Source organism: Halichoeres trimaculatus, unplaced genomic scaffold, assembly GCF_033239565.1.
Source record: "Halichoeres trimaculatus isolate MK-OKI-2021-1 unplaced genomic scaffold, fHalTri1.1 fHalTri1_scaffold_20, whole genome shotgun sequence".
Lineage (NCBI taxonomy): Eukaryota > Metazoa > Chordata > Actinopteri > Labriformes > Labridae > Halichoeres > Halichoeres trimaculatus.
In genome coordinates this window covers 18,901,231-18,917,480 of record NW_027437198.1, presented here as the reverse complement: position 1 = coordinate 18,917,480, position 16,250 = coordinate 18,901,231, and the positions used below count along the sequence as shown (strand labels likewise).

General features: G+C 40.5%; 2 protein-coding genes across 2 annotated transcripts in view; one reads left to right on the top strand and one right to left on the bottom strand.

Moving 5' to 3' along the window:
• tbcd (tubulin folding cofactor D) overlaps positions 1–16,053 on the bottom strand; it is a 28,297-nt gene extending 12,244 nt beyond the window's left edge. The window contains exons 1-18 of the mRNA XM_074696904.1: positions 15,570–16,053; positions 15,410–15,460; positions 15,221–15,318; positions 15,002–15,103; positions 14,722–14,868; positions 14,503–14,558; positions 12,967–13,099; positions 12,168–12,213; positions 11,671–11,803; positions 10,829–10,980; positions 10,697–10,757; positions 10,521–10,595; positions 10,295–10,389; positions 5,607–5,763; positions 1,638–1,695; positions 1,519–1,548; positions 1,125–1,210; positions 91–171 (exon numbers count right to left, since the gene is read on the bottom strand). Of these exons, the coding sequence (XP_074553005.1) occupies positions 91–171; positions 1,125–1,210; positions 1,519–1,548; positions 1,638–1,695; positions 5,607–5,763; positions 10,295–10,389; positions 10,521–10,595; positions 10,697–10,757; positions 10,829–10,980; positions 11,671–11,803; positions 12,168–12,213; positions 12,967–13,099; positions 14,503–14,558; positions 14,722–14,868; positions 15,002–15,103; positions 15,221–15,318; positions 15,410–15,460; positions 15,570–15,744 (1,736 nt within the window). The 5' untranslated portion in view covers positions 15,745–16,053. The remainder of the gene's footprint in view (positions 1–90; positions 172–1,124; positions 1,211–1,518; positions 1,549–1,637; positions 1,696–5,606; positions 5,764–10,294; positions 10,390–10,520; positions 10,596–10,696; positions 10,758–10,828; positions 10,981–11,670; positions 11,804–12,167; positions 12,214–12,966; positions 13,100–14,502; positions 14,559–14,721; positions 14,869–15,001; positions 15,104–15,220; positions 15,319–15,409; positions 15,461–15,569) is intronic.
• On the top strand, positions 7,967–9,859 carry znf750 (zinc finger protein 750). The gene is made up of 2 exons (XM_074695745.1): positions 7,967–9,228; positions 9,316–9,859. The coding sequence occupies exons 1-2, from the start codon at positions 7,967–7,969 to the stop codon at positions 9,857–9,859; spliced, it is 1,806 nt and encodes a 601-aa protein (XP_074551846.1).
• Positions 16,054–16,250: the final 197 nt, after the last annotated feature.

The following is a 16,250-nucleotide window of genomic DNA, read 5'->3' as shown; positions in this document are numbered from 1 at the left end:
AAGGAAAAATTCTTTATCAAACAAGCAAAGTCATATTCATACCATCATGTTTGGTGAAATTAGAGAGAAAAGAGCAGTGTAGGTACATACGTGTCCCAGTGGTTTATCTTCATGGTGATCAGATGATCTATCATTGCCTTGGTGTACTCTGGAAAACTGGCAACATAAACACTGAGGGAAAGGAAAGTTTAGGCTGTTTAGGCTTTAGATATGAAAATTGGCCAAGTCAAGATGACATACTTGTTAAAAGCTGTGGATATTTTAATGTTTTCTGTGCTTGTGGTGACACAATTCTGCCATAAATGACACTTCCTGAGATACCCGGAGGTGTTTGCATTACTAGAGTGCTGCATTTGTGTACGAAGTTAGCAAAAGTCCATCTGTCTTAGAAGGAAAAAATGGGTTCAGTTTGTCTCAAATTGTTTTCTCAACTTGGTTAAAAACTAGGGGTGCACTGATCACAGTTTTCTGGCCGATCACCGACCTTTAAAAAGCCTGACCTGCAGATACTGATTTGGGCCAATACAGATTTTTTATAACTGACAGCATATACCTTCAATGTTCCAATCTTATTTTATTAAAAATAATTGAACAATACCTGTGAAACAATAAAATCTTTATATTTTAACTTAAGGTGTCCTGAGTTTTAGGTCTGAGAGCAAAAAGCAATAATGGCTGGCTGTCAGACCTTCCCGAAGTATATAAGATCAGTTTCATCCCCCAAAATTAAGGAAATTGGCACCAATCAATTTGTGCATGTCTATTAAAAACACCAACAGGCACATACTCATGAGCAGCTCAGCAGAGTTAATGCTAAGAGATGGAAATTTAAAATCCATGCTTTGGTCAAAACAGGTGAAAACATTCAGGTTGGATGAGTAATTGTATCAGGTTGGCTGCTCATTTAAAGTCATCTATTTTAAACTTTTTGTGAACACATTTCTGGTGTTAGATATACATCTATGTTTAACAAAAAAAATCCAACAGTTGGTATTATAGGATCAAGTTGAGTATCAAAATACTTAAAAATAACACTTCAAGCTTCATCCCTTTGAGGGAAGGTCTTACAAATCTGCAAATGCACAGCTTCAACTGAGCATTGTGTGTAATTCTTAGTTTCTCACCTTATGTTCAGATAGCACTTGTTGAGATTCCCCACTGCGTAGTAGTCTGCTGCAGTTAAGATGTCTATGCCATGAGGAAATGTCCCCTGTTGAGACAGAAGCAAACAAGCTGAAACACTTACAGCTCAGTGACTAACAAAGTCACCACAGGGTTGTTGTTGATAGCAAAAATGTTTATTAGATCCAAAGAACCTTTGAAGTCAAATGAATGTGTTGTAAATATTTATTAAAGTTAGTGCATCAATCTGTGTCGGTAACTTGAAGCTTCACATGAAAAGATTTTTCTATCAAGACATGTCTGAGCAAGGCCACAAGATTTGGCAGTGGATAAATTTTAAATCACAGTAACTCTGTTAGTCATTAGACACAAGCAGTCAATACTGCAGTCACAAACCTGTCTTCCTACATTTTCCTGGAAGGCAGCCTAGGACAAAATGAGACATAAAATTAGCATCTGTCATGTAATTGTGCATCTTTATTTCAACATTCGTAAGACTTGACCACAGAACTTACAGAGGCAGCTCTGCGGCAGTTGACATTTCGGTCAAACACGGTTGCAATCAGCAAAGCGCTGTAGAGAGAAATATAAAGTCTCATATAATAGGAATACAATTTCCTTTTTTGGACAGATTATTTCCTGCAAGAGATAACTATTAAAGCCAAACTTGCTTCATTGTTGTCCTTAAGCTAAAATCTTATGCAGATCATAGTAAAATCGTGACCAACAGTAATTTATGGAAACTTTCATATTTTCTGATTTTATGTTATGATAATTATAAATAGCAAAGAAACAAAGAACAAAGCTGTTAAGTTACTTCCTGGAATTTGTCAGCAAATATTTCTGAGCCTAAATCTAAAATCAACACTGTAAAAAACTGAAATCTTATCAAGTGTTTTTGTCTTATTTTCAGTAGAAAATGTCTTTTTAGACTAAAAATGAGTCGCATTAACCTGATGAGTTTAGTAAAATGTCTTGTTTTATTTTTTTGAAGACAAGATGAGGTCTGAATCACTTGTAACAAGTTAAAAAACATCTGCGAATTAAACAAAAGAAAAGTTAATTCCATTGAGGGATTATTGTTTTTTCAAGCTAATTTTTAAGCAAAATTTTTTCATTCCTTTGACAGATTTTTTTTACTTGTTACAAGCAAGTCAGGCCTCATTTTTGTCTTTTTTTTTATCTGTTCTTTTTTGCAGTGTATTTTTTAAAACCCCAGTATTATTTTGACTACACTCTTTAATGTAACAGTGACATGACTTACACAGTGAAAGAGTTTTGGAAAAAGCACTTCCCTCGTGACGATGTTTGACTGACATGGCCAAATTCAATCTCTCAGCATTTGTTATTCTGTTTAAGTAATTTCAGCAGCCAGGTTGCGTCATCCTAAAAGAAGTGGTTTTGTCTCTGCTGCGTGCTTTCCAACACGGCACACAGAAGCAGCCACAGTATGATTAAGCATGACTCCTCTTGGATACTGGAAGATGTGTCTGATTCTTTTTGACCTCAGCATCTCTTCACCCCGCACTGTCTCTACAAGCCACAGGAGGGCTGAGTGTGTGTGAATGCCAGTTGTTAAAGAAGGTGCCATCCAGCTCTTGCATCATAACTACTTTAAGCCTTGCTCTCTTATGTTCTGCCTCTGTACGGCCAGAAACCATGTCCTGAGCCTTATAACTGCCCCAGTTAGGTTTTTCTAACTGCCCTTGCCCTGAAGGCCTGAAAAGAAAAACAGGCCTGGCTGCACTCTGTTTAATGCCCTTAGGGATTTTCTGAGTTTCTGAGTAGCTCCTTCTTTTAAAAAGCATTCATTGTAACTGTAACTTGTGCAAGTGTGTGAGTGCCCCCAAGTCACTAAGTTCCACTCTGAGAAAAGTGAGTTTTCTGTCAGTGTCATCAGGCTGTGATGAAAAGAGCAGGAACCAGCTTGTCTGAGCATTGCTGCCAAACGGCGACCGAAACTTACAGCAACAGGCGAAACCTGGCAATCCTGTAGGCTAGGGAAAGGGAGGGTGTTGTCGCGACTGCTGATGATAACGGTAGTCGCAAGGGAACAAACTGACACTGCAGAGCTGGTCTGCACAGTCAGAGGCCGCAGGTCCGTACATGCTTACAGAGAGAAAAGAGATCCAGGCGGCAGCGAACCGTTACGACTGACAAAGACTGGATGCACGTCAGTGGATGATATCGCACCCTCACGTCTCTATACAGACTGCAGAATAAGTGTTACTAATTACTTTTCTGGGTTGGCTTCTTCTTATTATGGGAAAGGCCAGGTTTTCAGCTAGCATATGGATCAATTGAGACTGTTTTTAACACAATTTTTAACACAGTTTTAAACACAACTCTGCAGCTAAAATGATTAAAAAAATAAGGTCAAAGTAAAACTGACTAAAACAGGTCATTCAACCAAATGATATTCATTGATGAATAAAATCATACTTTTGAAAGTTTTCTGGGCTCTGTGAAAACAGTTGTGCTGATTTTTTTACAAGCTATTTTTTAGGTTTTTCTGCCTTTAAGCAAAGAGTAAAGGACAGTGGATAGAGTAGGAAATATGGCAGGAGTGGGGAGTGGCGTGTGGGAAAGTTGCCACAGGCTGGATTCAACCCGGGCTGCTCATTCTAGGGCTTTGGGGCATGGGGTGCTCAACTAAGACTACTAGGCTTTACCAGCACCCCTTGTGTATATCTATAAAGGGAAAACTAGTACATCATAATGAAGATCCAGAAATATTGTATTTGCACACCATAGAAGACAATATTAGAGCAAGCAGAGGTTATTCTGAGATGACACTTAACATGTGTAAATAGATTAAAAGTATTTTATTATTTGTTTTTATACAATTACAAAAATTATACCTGTTTACCAGTGTATGTTAAAGAGTCTCTTTTAACATTTATATTGAAGTATTTTTATGTACAGCCACATTTTTCATTCCATTTTTTCTTCTTTGGTGTCTTGTCCTTTTTATTTGGTTTCCTCCCACCCTTTTCTCTTTTTCTATGAATCTGTTATGTAATTTTATGTCTTTTTCCACCCTCTTTTCGCTTGTGATGTTTTCAAAGTGTTTGATGTGTAGATTTCATTTTTATTTAGTTTCTTTATCGCTTCCAAAGTGCTATTTTGAAGTTATTTAGCCTAGCTTGCCGCTCCCTCCAAATCTCTAGATGACTGTTATGTCATACAAAGCTGTCAGAAAAGTTCATTTAATGGTCATTTCTGGTAACTGCTTATAAATTTAATGTTTTGTATATTTTGAACAGTATTTAAAATTCACAGTGGTCTGATGGATGAAATACACCAGATGCATCTGCAGTCAGTCTCTGTTTCATCTGCAAAGCTAGTCCGTCATGTCGCAAATAATAAGCAGCCATCCTAATTTTGCTGGACATGGAGCTGTGATGCATACATTTTGTGTAGGGATACAAGAGCAGAACAGGAAGTGAGGACCTGAAACTATCTAAAAACACCCAATGACTTTCAAAATAAAACAAACCACTTGACTAGCTATGATAAACAGACATATAGAGCAGAGCCAGACTAGGTGTCAACATTTTTGAAGTTTTACAGCCACACATTAATGAAGAGAGACTTATCAATGGAGTGGAAAGTGCGGGAACTTCTCGGTCTCTAATTCCAGCTAGTTTGTCACGCCTCAAATACACCAGATAAATCTGCTGTCCAACTCTGTTCTGTTGCGTGTTGACTGCGTTTGTCAGCTTACACTGGCACGCCATATGACCGACTGAAAGCTGGAGTCGCGAGATGCATTGAATGGAAACTTATCCGATCTGTTGCCGTAACAGAGTGGAGATGGACTGCAGAGGCATCCAATGTATTTCAGCCGTCAGTCATAGGGCTTATTGGACTGAACACAAAGCCATGTGTGCTGGCAAATGCAATCAACACGCAACAGAATAGATTTGGACTGTAGATAAACTTTTAACCCTTTAATACATAAATTTAATTAAAGACCTCAGATCACTGCTTCTACATGTGTTATTAGCATAAATGCTAATGGAAAATCTTAGGAATAATGCAGTGTTGCAGTAACATAAAGCCAAAAACAGCACACAAGTATATCAGAGGGTTATGTGAACATGCAGGACTGATGTGCATCAATAAATATGTGCTTAGAGGCAAACTGCAAAGTGTCTATGCAAATTATGATAAGAATCAAAGTCACAATTTGAGGAAATCAGATTAGTGAAGACAATTTTTTGCCTTTCTTGTGCTTTCTGGACTGCAGCCTTTATGTTTTGTACACAGAGAAGGAGTTCAGATGAAGACAGATGAACTTGAGATAATGTTACTGACTTACTACTGTGGACATGCAACAGGGACGGTGTTGTTGTAAGTAAAAGTGATGAGCTCTGGGTGCATCATGTTGTTTATGAGGAAGATGTGATTAGGTAACTATTTTGCATACTAGTGCTCACCATTGATGTAAGTCATGTTGTAAACATTTAGAGAAAGGTTACCTGGAAATCTGATTGACAAAAGGCTCCAGCTCTTTGGGTTCATATGCCCGAGCAAAAGACCAGCACACATAGCAAGCAGCATCACGCACGTTGGAGCCAACGCTGCACGCTCCCCTCTTCTCCTCATAGGTCAGGGATTTGATGATGAGTGGCACAACTGAAAGCAAAATATAAAAATGAATGAGTGGATTTGTTGCAAAGACGGAATAAAAAGCATGTTACAGATACTTTGCATTCTCTCAGGACTTTGAATATAATTTGCATGCATTTACAGCAACACTGTCAAGAAGGGAGAAAAGAGCATTAAAGAAGAAACTCAAGTTTCCAAAGATAAATAAAAGGAATGAAAACTTTATGTTGTTCTTGATGTTTGCTTGTAATTGTTCAGTTTGTCAAATTTACATGTCATCAAAAGGAGCCTTCGTGAAAAGCTTAATTTCCTAAAAGATGCACACTTTGGGGAAAACAGGAAGAAGGAGCGAGAGCCCCCGCCCCACCTCATCATGTAAATCATCGCTTGAGGCCTGACTAATATCAGGTACATCAATGTTGCCTGAGGGCCCTGCTGTTTGGGCTGAAGCTCCACCCACTAGTAAGACAACACCTCAGAAAAAGGAACTCACCACACAACTAACTAAACACAGCACACAAATGCAACATCGCACTCACTACCTGTCACACTCTGAACTTATCGCACATACTGGAGCAAGCGTCCTGACCAGAAACTGAGGCTGGCTGTGGACTGAGGGTCAGGATCAGGAGAGGATACTGCTGCTGCAGCTCGAGGAGGTAAATGTTTTTATCATCATGTTATTTATGAAGGAGCAGCATTATACTGCACATTACTATTTTACGGTACTTGATTATAGTCTATCTGTAATGATGATGGAAAAGTAATGTGTAGAGTGTTAACTAATTTCCTGGAGGAAGTTTGGGGATACTCACACCTTGTGCGCACCTGTTACCTGTGGATTTTAACAGCCACCTGCTTGCTCTGTTACACTGATTCTCAAGTACTATTGGGGGTACCTGGCATCCTTAGCAAACCCCTCTGTGTGTTTACAGTTTTTAGACACCGCTTGATTTGTTTTTTTCATAATACATTCTGGTATGTGATGTGTAAAAAGCTGAGCTCATCGCTGTCATTAATGCTTTTTATTCAACAACAAAACAGCTTATTCCTAAAAACACAAAAATGATGACTGAGTTGAATGTCAGGTGTGTGAAAAACTGTTTTAAAGGAAATTTTTTAAATGAATTTTTTCCTTGAGAAGGGAGTGGCTTTGCGTGCCACTTCAGTTGCACAGAAACTTGAGGGACAACTTCTTGCGACAGCGCATGACAAGCAGGTTCCTCCACGAAGCGCCCAGCCGCACTTATCACAGCTTAAGGTGATGTTTCATTTCAAAGTCTGACCTGGAGTATTTCAGATGCCCCTCACTTTATGGTTTCAGTGATAAAAGCTACTCTGAACCATGATGCGTCACTTTTGTTACTTTGAACCATGATGTGTCACATTTACTGGAACATCACCGGGAGAATATCAAAGAAATTCTGTTCATAGTTTATTATTCTCAAAGTTGGTGAAGTCATCAAATAATGAAATGATGGTGACTGGGTGATGAGTACATCTTGCAGGTGTAGTCATGGGAAGCAGGTGGCTGATGGTTCCCACGCCGACAGCGAAGAGTTTAGTGAGGTTTAGAGGGAGAGCATGTCTCTGCATGCCCTCCAGGCCTGTGTTAGTAAGCACCTAGTCTGCCTAGCACCTGCTTACTTGGTTCCTTAGCAGTTCTAACACTTAACCGTGCAAATGAGCCTAGTGGTATGAGACCACATGGACGGGTAAACAGGCGAGGAAGGCACCGGCGTTTTTAGGCAGCTGCCAATCACCAAAAACCGCACTAAAACATGAGCGCAGCTATGCAAACATGTGGGTTTTGCATACAGAAGACGGCTTTTCATATATAATGATCTGTCTGCGTGGAGTGCATCCCTGTTTGAATCAACAGTTGGAGGAATACATTAGCCTCAGGGTGCGGCGTTTTGTGCAGCTTGAGATTTTTCTGCCTGTGCAGCTAAAGAGAGACAGAGCGGAAAAGCTTCCAGTGTGCAACAACACCCTCCAAATGAACCAGTCCAACAACTAATGGCCAAACAAGCAGACAGTGAGCTTAGCGAGACCTGGTGCTAAAGCTGGAATGACTCAATGGTGACTCTTAAGCCTGTCTCCTATGCTTTGACGACACCTTCTTTAACTACCTCAGTTAGTTAAGTGTAACTTTAACAATCATTTAACTCAATTCTTATAACTGCAATGTGTTTTTGTTTGGTTGCAGAAAATCTGCATCCAATTCAAGATGGAAACTCTTCAGGAACGCAAGCCAAAAAGGCCACACTACATTCCTCGACCGCCAGGCAAGCCCTTCAAGTACCAGTGTTTCCAGTGTCCCTTCACCTGCAACGAAAAGTCTCATCTCTTCAACCACATGAAATACAACTTGTGTAAAAACTCCATCTCCCTGGTGTCACAGAAAACTGGGACGACAGCCCGACAAGTCAAGGCTGTAGCTAAAGGGCTTCCTTTAAAGCCAAAGGAGTGTCCAAGCTCCCCACTGGTGCCACAGATTAACGGCACAGAGAAACAAGCAGCCAAGGAGAACAACGATGAGAGCAGAGACGACTCTGAAGAAGTAGATGTTGGGCGTGACAGTCCGCCCGTTAAGGACGCCCAGACTATGACAAAATCAAATACAGTAACAGAGAGGGAGAACAAGGAGTGCAGTGAGGCCAAGTCTCTGCCGCGCCCATCTGCCTTCTCTCCTGTCACACCCAAAGTCGAAGGAGCAGAAGCCTTCAGGCCTTCTGTGCAGCAGTCAGCGGAGGATTCACAAGCTCCCATCGCTACGTTTAACCACCCAGGCTTCCCATGGGGCACGATTTCACCATCCTTAAAACCATACCCCCCTCCAATTGTGCCAGATTACGCTCCTTACCTCCTTCCTGACCGTCCACTTTACCCACCGTACTACCTCTCAGGAAACCCCAGCGCCAGTGAGTCGAACTCTCCTTCGTTCCGGCAACAGTTCTTGGATCCTCAAAGGTCTTTTGTACCACAACCCATTGCTCCACCTCACCTCTTCCCCCCGTATCCATACAGATACTGCCACCCTCTCAACCCAGGCCCCCCTCTGCATTACACCCTGTACAGACCCCATGAGCTCTCGATGCCAATTACAGGACCCAGGTATCTTCCTTTGGACATTTATGGCCTGCCGCTGAGGCCAAAGGGACATGACTTTTACATGCACTCACATCCAGGTCACAACAGTCACAACACATCTCAACAAGAGGAGAGCAACCACGAGCAAAGCGGGGAGAAAGAAACCAGGCTGAGTCCTAAAGCAGGCTGTTCAGCTCTGGGGTCCCCTGACAGACCGAATCATGCACACATAATCCAGAGAGACACAGAGGCTCCTCACTACACCAACATAGGTGTGTTACAGACATTCACCCAACATGGACACACAGCTAATAGCCTGCAAACTCCAGAAACTGATGAAAGACGGGAGAAGTCTGCAGAAAGCTTGCTGCAGTTAAGAAACCTGCATGTGGACGCAGAGTAAGTACTTATTTAATATTCCCTGATATCGAGCTGCTGTGTATGCAAGTATGATGCTCATTTCTTTCTCTTTGGGTTAATTTTCAGATCAGCTGAGAGCAGCACGCATCCTCCTGCATCTGTTTCTGAGCCTCACCCAGAAACAACATCAGAAAAGGAAAGTGAAGCCAACGTAGAAGACCTGATGCCCCTAAATCTTTCCATCAGAGGCCAGGAGAGAGACAGCAGTCCTTCTGAGCACAGACCAAGCTGCTCTGACTTTGAGGAATCAAAGACAGTAGACCTGCCCTTAAACCTCAGCCTGCAAGCTTCTCATGACAGCCCTGCACACTGGCCTGCCCCAAGCACTTCAGAGGATCTTCAGCAGGAGGAAGAGCCGTGTGACCAGAGGCAGACCGCTGCACTCGCCTTGTGTCAGCTGGCCAGCGCAAGCTCTGCTGTCTCTTTGTGTGACTCCAACACTACCGCTAAGAAGCCAAACCCTCCAAAGAAGATCAAAAAACCAACCAAGTTGAAAGCAACAGGTGTGAAAAGAGTGAACAGTGGCTCAGCTGATAGCAACTGCCTTAAACCGAAGAAGAGAGTGAAAGCAGCAGAGCGGGCTGTCAGGAGGCGGCCTCGTTGCTGCTGACAACTAAACCGTGACTGTTTGAAAATCTTGCATCAAGGACAAAAAATCACTACCCTTTAGTGTTACGATCCTGAACAAGATAAGATGAACTAATGAAAGTTAATACAAACTTTTTATGGAGCACTGAAAATCTGAATAGTCTAACACAATGTGACTTTGTATTATCTGCTGTACAGCACTGCCAAAAAACTGTCACTTGTTTTCACTTGTTTGTGCATTTTATGTTATGTTATGTTCTCACACTGGATTTGAAATGGTGAAAGGTTCATGTGTTTGGGTTTTGATATTTAAAGAAATTTTTCTAGGGTAATATTTTACATGAGAATCTGCTGCTGTACAATAAATGTAAACATAATAAATAAATGTACTGGTTACAACTTTTAAGAGTCTGATAGTAGATTTTTCCAAAGAAGTATTTGTGTACAGTACACATACCATCTGTCAGTCTGGAAGGCAACAGCAGGCCTCTCCTACCAAGCTCTGCCAGTGCCAGGCAGCCTCCATGCCAGGCATTGTCTGTTTCCTGGAAGCTTGAAAATGAATAACACACACATTCAGAAACATCAAAAGTTATGCATTTGAGTGGAATATTAGTCTGCTAGAATCAACAAAAAACAGAACAGATTATAAAGAAGACAGTATGTATCCAGAATGAAACTACCTGAGGCAGTCCAGCACTGATCCAACCACCTCATCTGCCAGCTCCTTGGGAAGCCTCCCAGTCACCCTCCCAATCCTGGAGGGGTTACGTAACACCAAGGGTTATTGAAACACACACACACACACCTCAAAAAGTAGCTAGACAGTTGTTTTCAAAAGTTTGCTGAACATTTTTACCCCTTTGCTGCAGACCAGCGCACAATCGTCTCCTTATCTTTTAGCCCCACCAGGAGATGCTCTGAAAAATTATTCACACATTTAATGTCCTGAAATCAATCATAAACATTCACTTATTGGAATCAGTCTGACCAATAACTGTCTCCACTTCCTCGGGAATATCATAGTCCTCCTCCTCCTCCTTCTGTTCTTGTGTCTCCCCCTCAGGAGTTACAGCAGAAGAAACTGCAGCTGACTGGGACATGGCGAGGTTTGCTGCGAGGGAGCGGCTACCTCTCTGGTACCTGAAAAACATGCACAGCTTTCTTTATTATGCTCTCAGGTCCGTGCTATCATGTTATTACATGTTTCTTAAAAAAATAGCTGTAAGGAGACATCAAAGGAGCAATTAACAAATGAGTGGAGGCAATAACTCAGCTTCAGTAAACTTATGCCTACTGAAACACTTTTAGGGGTGCACAATATTTGTAATCCTTATTGTGATCCTTATTTGTGATCCAAAAGTAACTGTAAAGTAACACTGTTACTTTTGTTTTATGGCGGCCCTGTCACCTCCTTATTTTGGAAGGAAAACAAGTTTGAAAATAAAGGGGTTTACATGATTTTCAGTATTTTCAAAATGTTATCATCTCAGATTGTTTTTTAACCGATTTTAATATCAGTAAATATCATTATCGGCCATAACAGCAATATTAATATCGGACAAAATTTTCATATTTGTGCATCCCTAGTGTATATGTTTCTCTGGGTCATCAAATTGGAGCTCCAAACACTCTTGAAATCATTTTAAGCAATAAAAACACTTTTTATCCATCCACAGAGTAAATGCAGAAATGTAAAGATTTACTACTTCTACATTTGTGAGAGTTGAAAACAGGATTAATTAGTAAATTTAAGAAGTGCGTAGTTGTAGCCTTCCTTTGTGTGGAGATTCAATTACAACATTAATTCAATCAGTTGGGATCATTCCTGACCTCCAAGCAGCCAAACGTGGCTTCAGAAAGGTGAGTCCGAGCCTCTGGATCAGTTTGACACCAAGCTTCCGCAGCATGGCCTGGCTGCTGTCTGAAAGATGCTTCTTCTCCAGGCACTGAAGGACTGTGGGAGCTGATAGATAGATTAAAAAAAATCCAGTTCTCATTCATCATTTCAAAGATGAAAGTTTTTATAAAAAGTCAGTGTGGTTATCATAAGTTTGTCAGTAACTTATAAGCATTTGCTTTTTAAAACTATATAGACTCTGGTTCTGTGCGTGACTTGAGTATCATCTGGTGTCTGAAAGCAAATATCTCCCCTCTGGCACAGACATTTAGATAAAGATTTGTGAACACAAACATTTCTGTTACCACAGGCAAAAGCAATCAAACAAAGACTACAGTTCTGACAGTCACATGCAACAGGAACTCCTCGCTTTTACTTCCTATGCTTTGACAGCAATTTCTGAATTCTTCTGAAAACACAGGAAACCTACCGTACTGGAGGAGGTCGTCCCGTTTACTGTGTTTGAAAAGCTTGGCCTAAAAAACACAAATGTGAAAACAAATCAATTAATGGTTGTGCAGCGACATTCTTCCATTAAGAAACAGTGACTTGAAAAACAACAGAAAAAAACAAGATGATATTCTTTAGATGATAATAATGATGATAAAATTAATGATAAAATGTGCATATGTCCTCCATCTAAATACACAAAATTAAAACCCTGCAAGTTAAGCTTCTTTAGGTTTGTCAGCTAAACAAATAGATACTTTTAAGCGCCCTAAGCAACATAAGCTGGAGTCAGGTTCACTTTAAAGAAATTAAGCACAAAGAGACGCTTTCTAAACATGTTACTCCAGTTTTGATGCCACCAATATGAAGCTAATAAACCTGCCTGAGGGCTGCATTGCCATACCTCAGCTAACAGGAAGTGGTAAGAAAATTTGTTATGTGAACAGGTGTAGTAGGCAAAGTATCAGGTTGGAAAAGCGGGTGTCTTTGGGAAGCATGTGCCCGCAATTTTATCCTTATTTGCAGAGGAACCGTTTAGCTTAAAGCGTCAGATTAAACTGACATGAGTCAAGTGAAGCAGCAGATCCCACAAACGCAGCAGGTGTATAACACATCTGCCAAAACCACACGGGCCATTGTGTGAGACATACCAGTCATGTCAGCTCTTGTAAATTACCCTACAGGTTTTAGTACATCACTGTGCACTAATTACACTGACAGTAAACATACACAGAGAAGCACAGGTGTAAGTGTGATGGCTGTCTGAGCAAAGTGTTTACCAGAGACTGCAACGCTCCATCCAGAACCATGATGTCTCTCATGGATTGGTCATTGGTTTCAGATACAGTGGTGAGGCTCCAATCCAAAAAGTCCCCAAGGCACTTTTGTTTCACATCAGGGCGTGTCATGAACCTGTGCAGTCATGTGCGGTAAAACAAAAAGGTAATGGTAGTTTTCACAAGGCCAAACAAATACAGACACCTGTTGGAACATTCCTTGAAGAACTTTGCCATCTACTGGCTGAAAATATCATCGTACTAAAAACCTCCATCTGGATTCATTAACAACCACCTTTTAAAGAGACAGCTTTGAGGAAGACAGCTGAGCTTGAGTCACACATTCATTACCTGAGAAGAAGGTTGATTTTTCTGTTTTGTTTTGTTATGACATAACACTTTTCTTATATTGCACTTTTTATCGCAGTTAGAGTGCAAAATCAAACAGTCAAAGCAAGCAATTAAATACATCTAAGATTGAAAGGTTTACAGACAAACCAATGAATCAAAGTTGAAATTAGACTAAATAAAATCATAGAATCAAACCTTTTCTGTTAAGTGAGTCTTAAATATTTAAAGTAAACAAAAAACTGACGGTGCTTGCCTGCGCGCCTCTGGCAGGCTGTTTCAAGGTGTGTACAAGAAAAAGCCCTGTAATCTTTGGACTTGATTGTGGACCTTGGAATGGCCAGCAAAGCACTGCCAGAGGATCTCAGGTGAGAGTCAGTGAGGGATAGCAACCGCATTTTATGGCCAAAGCATACATTTAGCTCAAAAGCAGATAAATACCAATATTTTTTATTTTTTCTTCCTCAGTTTAACTTATTTCTTGGTCAGGTCGTACCATACCTGCACTATTTACCTGGCAAAAGCTAAAATCTTACTTAATTTTTTTGCCTAATTTATCCTAATTTATAGCAGATTTTATTTCTTCACGCCCCTCCATGGCTGAGCAGTGACATTTGCGCAAGTCTTCGAGTTTATGTTTGTTATTATCATATGCTTATACGCTGAGATGTTTTTTTTCTCGATCTCAAACTATGCCCCCTGTTGGGACATAGTCTGGAATTGACCTTTTTTCCCCTCTCTTCTTCCAATGTTGTTTTTTCATATCTATTGTAAAGGGGCGCTGGGTAGCTGGCAAGCTCCAAGGTTTATCTCATTTCTGTGTTTCACCATGTTTGATTTCCTATATGCCTTGAAAAGGATGTAACTGAAATGAAATTTCCCCTTTAAGATCAATAAAGCATAAAGTATTCTGATTAATAACGGCTGAAACTTTTGCATTCTAACACACTTAGCTTCTAGTATCATAGATGTGTGATTCAGATGAGGATAAGAGTTTCATTCAACCTTATGGAAAATTAATTCTGACTGAAACAGTGAAATAAAGGATGCCGGGACTTTAGCTTTTTAATATCAACAACTAACAGCAGCTGTTTGTAAATTAACAGGACTTAAATGGATTTGTGCGGTTTATTATCTGCTGGTTTGGATGTGTTATTTCTGTTATTAAATGCATGTGGAACAGGCACTTACTTTGATATGAGCACAGATGCAGCATCTCTTGGACTGTCGTTAACAAGCAGATAAGACTGTTGAAAGAATGAAAGGATGTTATCTGTTTTGTTAGATGACATGAATGTATTAAAAAAGCACAGTCTCCAAAGGTTGGATTAAAACACAAAATCTACAATCCAACTCCACCTATATATAGTGATCTGGGGACTTTTAAGTTTTAATATATGCTTTACATGCCTTTGCAATAGCCAGAATGCGGTCCATGGTGGGCTCTCTGGGCTTGCCACTGTCTGACTCAAGATCCCCATCAAGACGATACAGGTCAAATGGTATTAGGCAGGTCATGGACAGCCACAACAGCAACATGTAGCGAGTTTCCCAAGTCTGGAATGAGTAGATGGTAAAATACACAGTTGTTAATAGAGGATAATAAAAGGAATGTTTGCAAACCTTCATCAGTGTTAATGTGAAGGCTTTGAATTTTTTTTTTCCTGCTGATAAGGTGTGCCCATCTCACCTCAGTGTCTGTGGGATCCTGCCTGGACAGCAGGTCTAAAACTGGATGGACATCTGCTACTTCATGAGGAAACAGTTGCATGAAGATTTTATAGCCCCTGACCTGCCCAGGGGGAAACAAAGCAAAACAAAACAAAACACCATGGTAGGGGTCTCAAATAAAGCTGGACCACTTTGCAGCAGTCTTGAAAACAGGACGCTGGCTTGATTAAAGACTTACCTTACAGATGATGTAGAGAAACTTGAAGCCCAAATGAACCAATGAAGGGGGAGATGACTCATTTGTTACAATCTCCAGTATCATACTCAGCATCCCCTCTAGGGTCGTTAAAAGAGAACATTGTGATTATCGTAATCAGTAATTACTAATGATTTGTGGTAACTAAAAATAGATGAATTTCAACGTTACCTAAGTGTGGGTCCAGGAGATTAGGCTGTTCTTGATATCTGTTCATGATCACTGTGGGATGAAATGACTATGTTGACATGCTAATAACAAACAGGTACCCGACAAAAGCAATAATAACGGACATTTAGAGACCGTGATGCTTAAAAGATGACTGTCTCACCCAAGAACCTCTGAATGGTGGACTCGCTTTGCACAGCATCCCCATGGATCTGCGGCAGGGTGGAGATGATACCTCTAGTCTCCTGGCTCTCACTGAAGCCCCCTAAAACACATGTGTTTACAATAGCGTCCGTTTCTCCTCCCTCACCACTCATATCTGTGTCCGAAAGAGCCATTGTAGCAGTCTTTTGACTTCAATAAGTTTCTAGGGTGTGGAGGCTAACGTGAGTGTATAATGCAGGAGCACCGCTACAGCGTTTGTTATTGTCTTGGAAACTAGCTAATGTTAGCATGTATTTTTCATACGTGGGGCAAAAACTAAATTCAGCTAGAAAACCACAACGCTTAATAAACTAGAGGCTACAGTATAAACGTAATTTCAATAAACTCAACATGAAAACGACTCATTTTCCCATCACACAAGAAACTGTTCTCTCTCTTAGGATGTTTCCGCATGCGTAGTCGTGCCCCGCCCAGGTACAGTATGCGAGAAGGCTCAGACTTAGCGCAGGTCGAGTTGCAGAAAAAAAAACAAATGTCCAACTTCGTTTTTAAATCTATAATAGTACTTTTTTTCTTAAACTTATCAATGTAAAAATATTTTATGTTTATGACCCGAAACCATAAAAATGCAACACAAAAATAAGGAAGTCTCAGGACATAAAAAAACGAAGGGTCTGTT

What these genes read in the sequence shown, in the direction of transcription:
- znf750 (XM_074695745.1), top strand. Translation starts at nt 7,967, where the DNA reads ATGGAAACTCTTCAGGAACGCAAGCCAAAAAGGCCACACTACATTCCT. An exon ending in AACCTGCATGTGGACGCAGA is followed by an intron (nt 9,229 to 9,315) that starts GTAAGTACTTAT and finishes GTTAATTTTCAG; the next exon opens with ATCAGCTGAGAGCAGCACGC.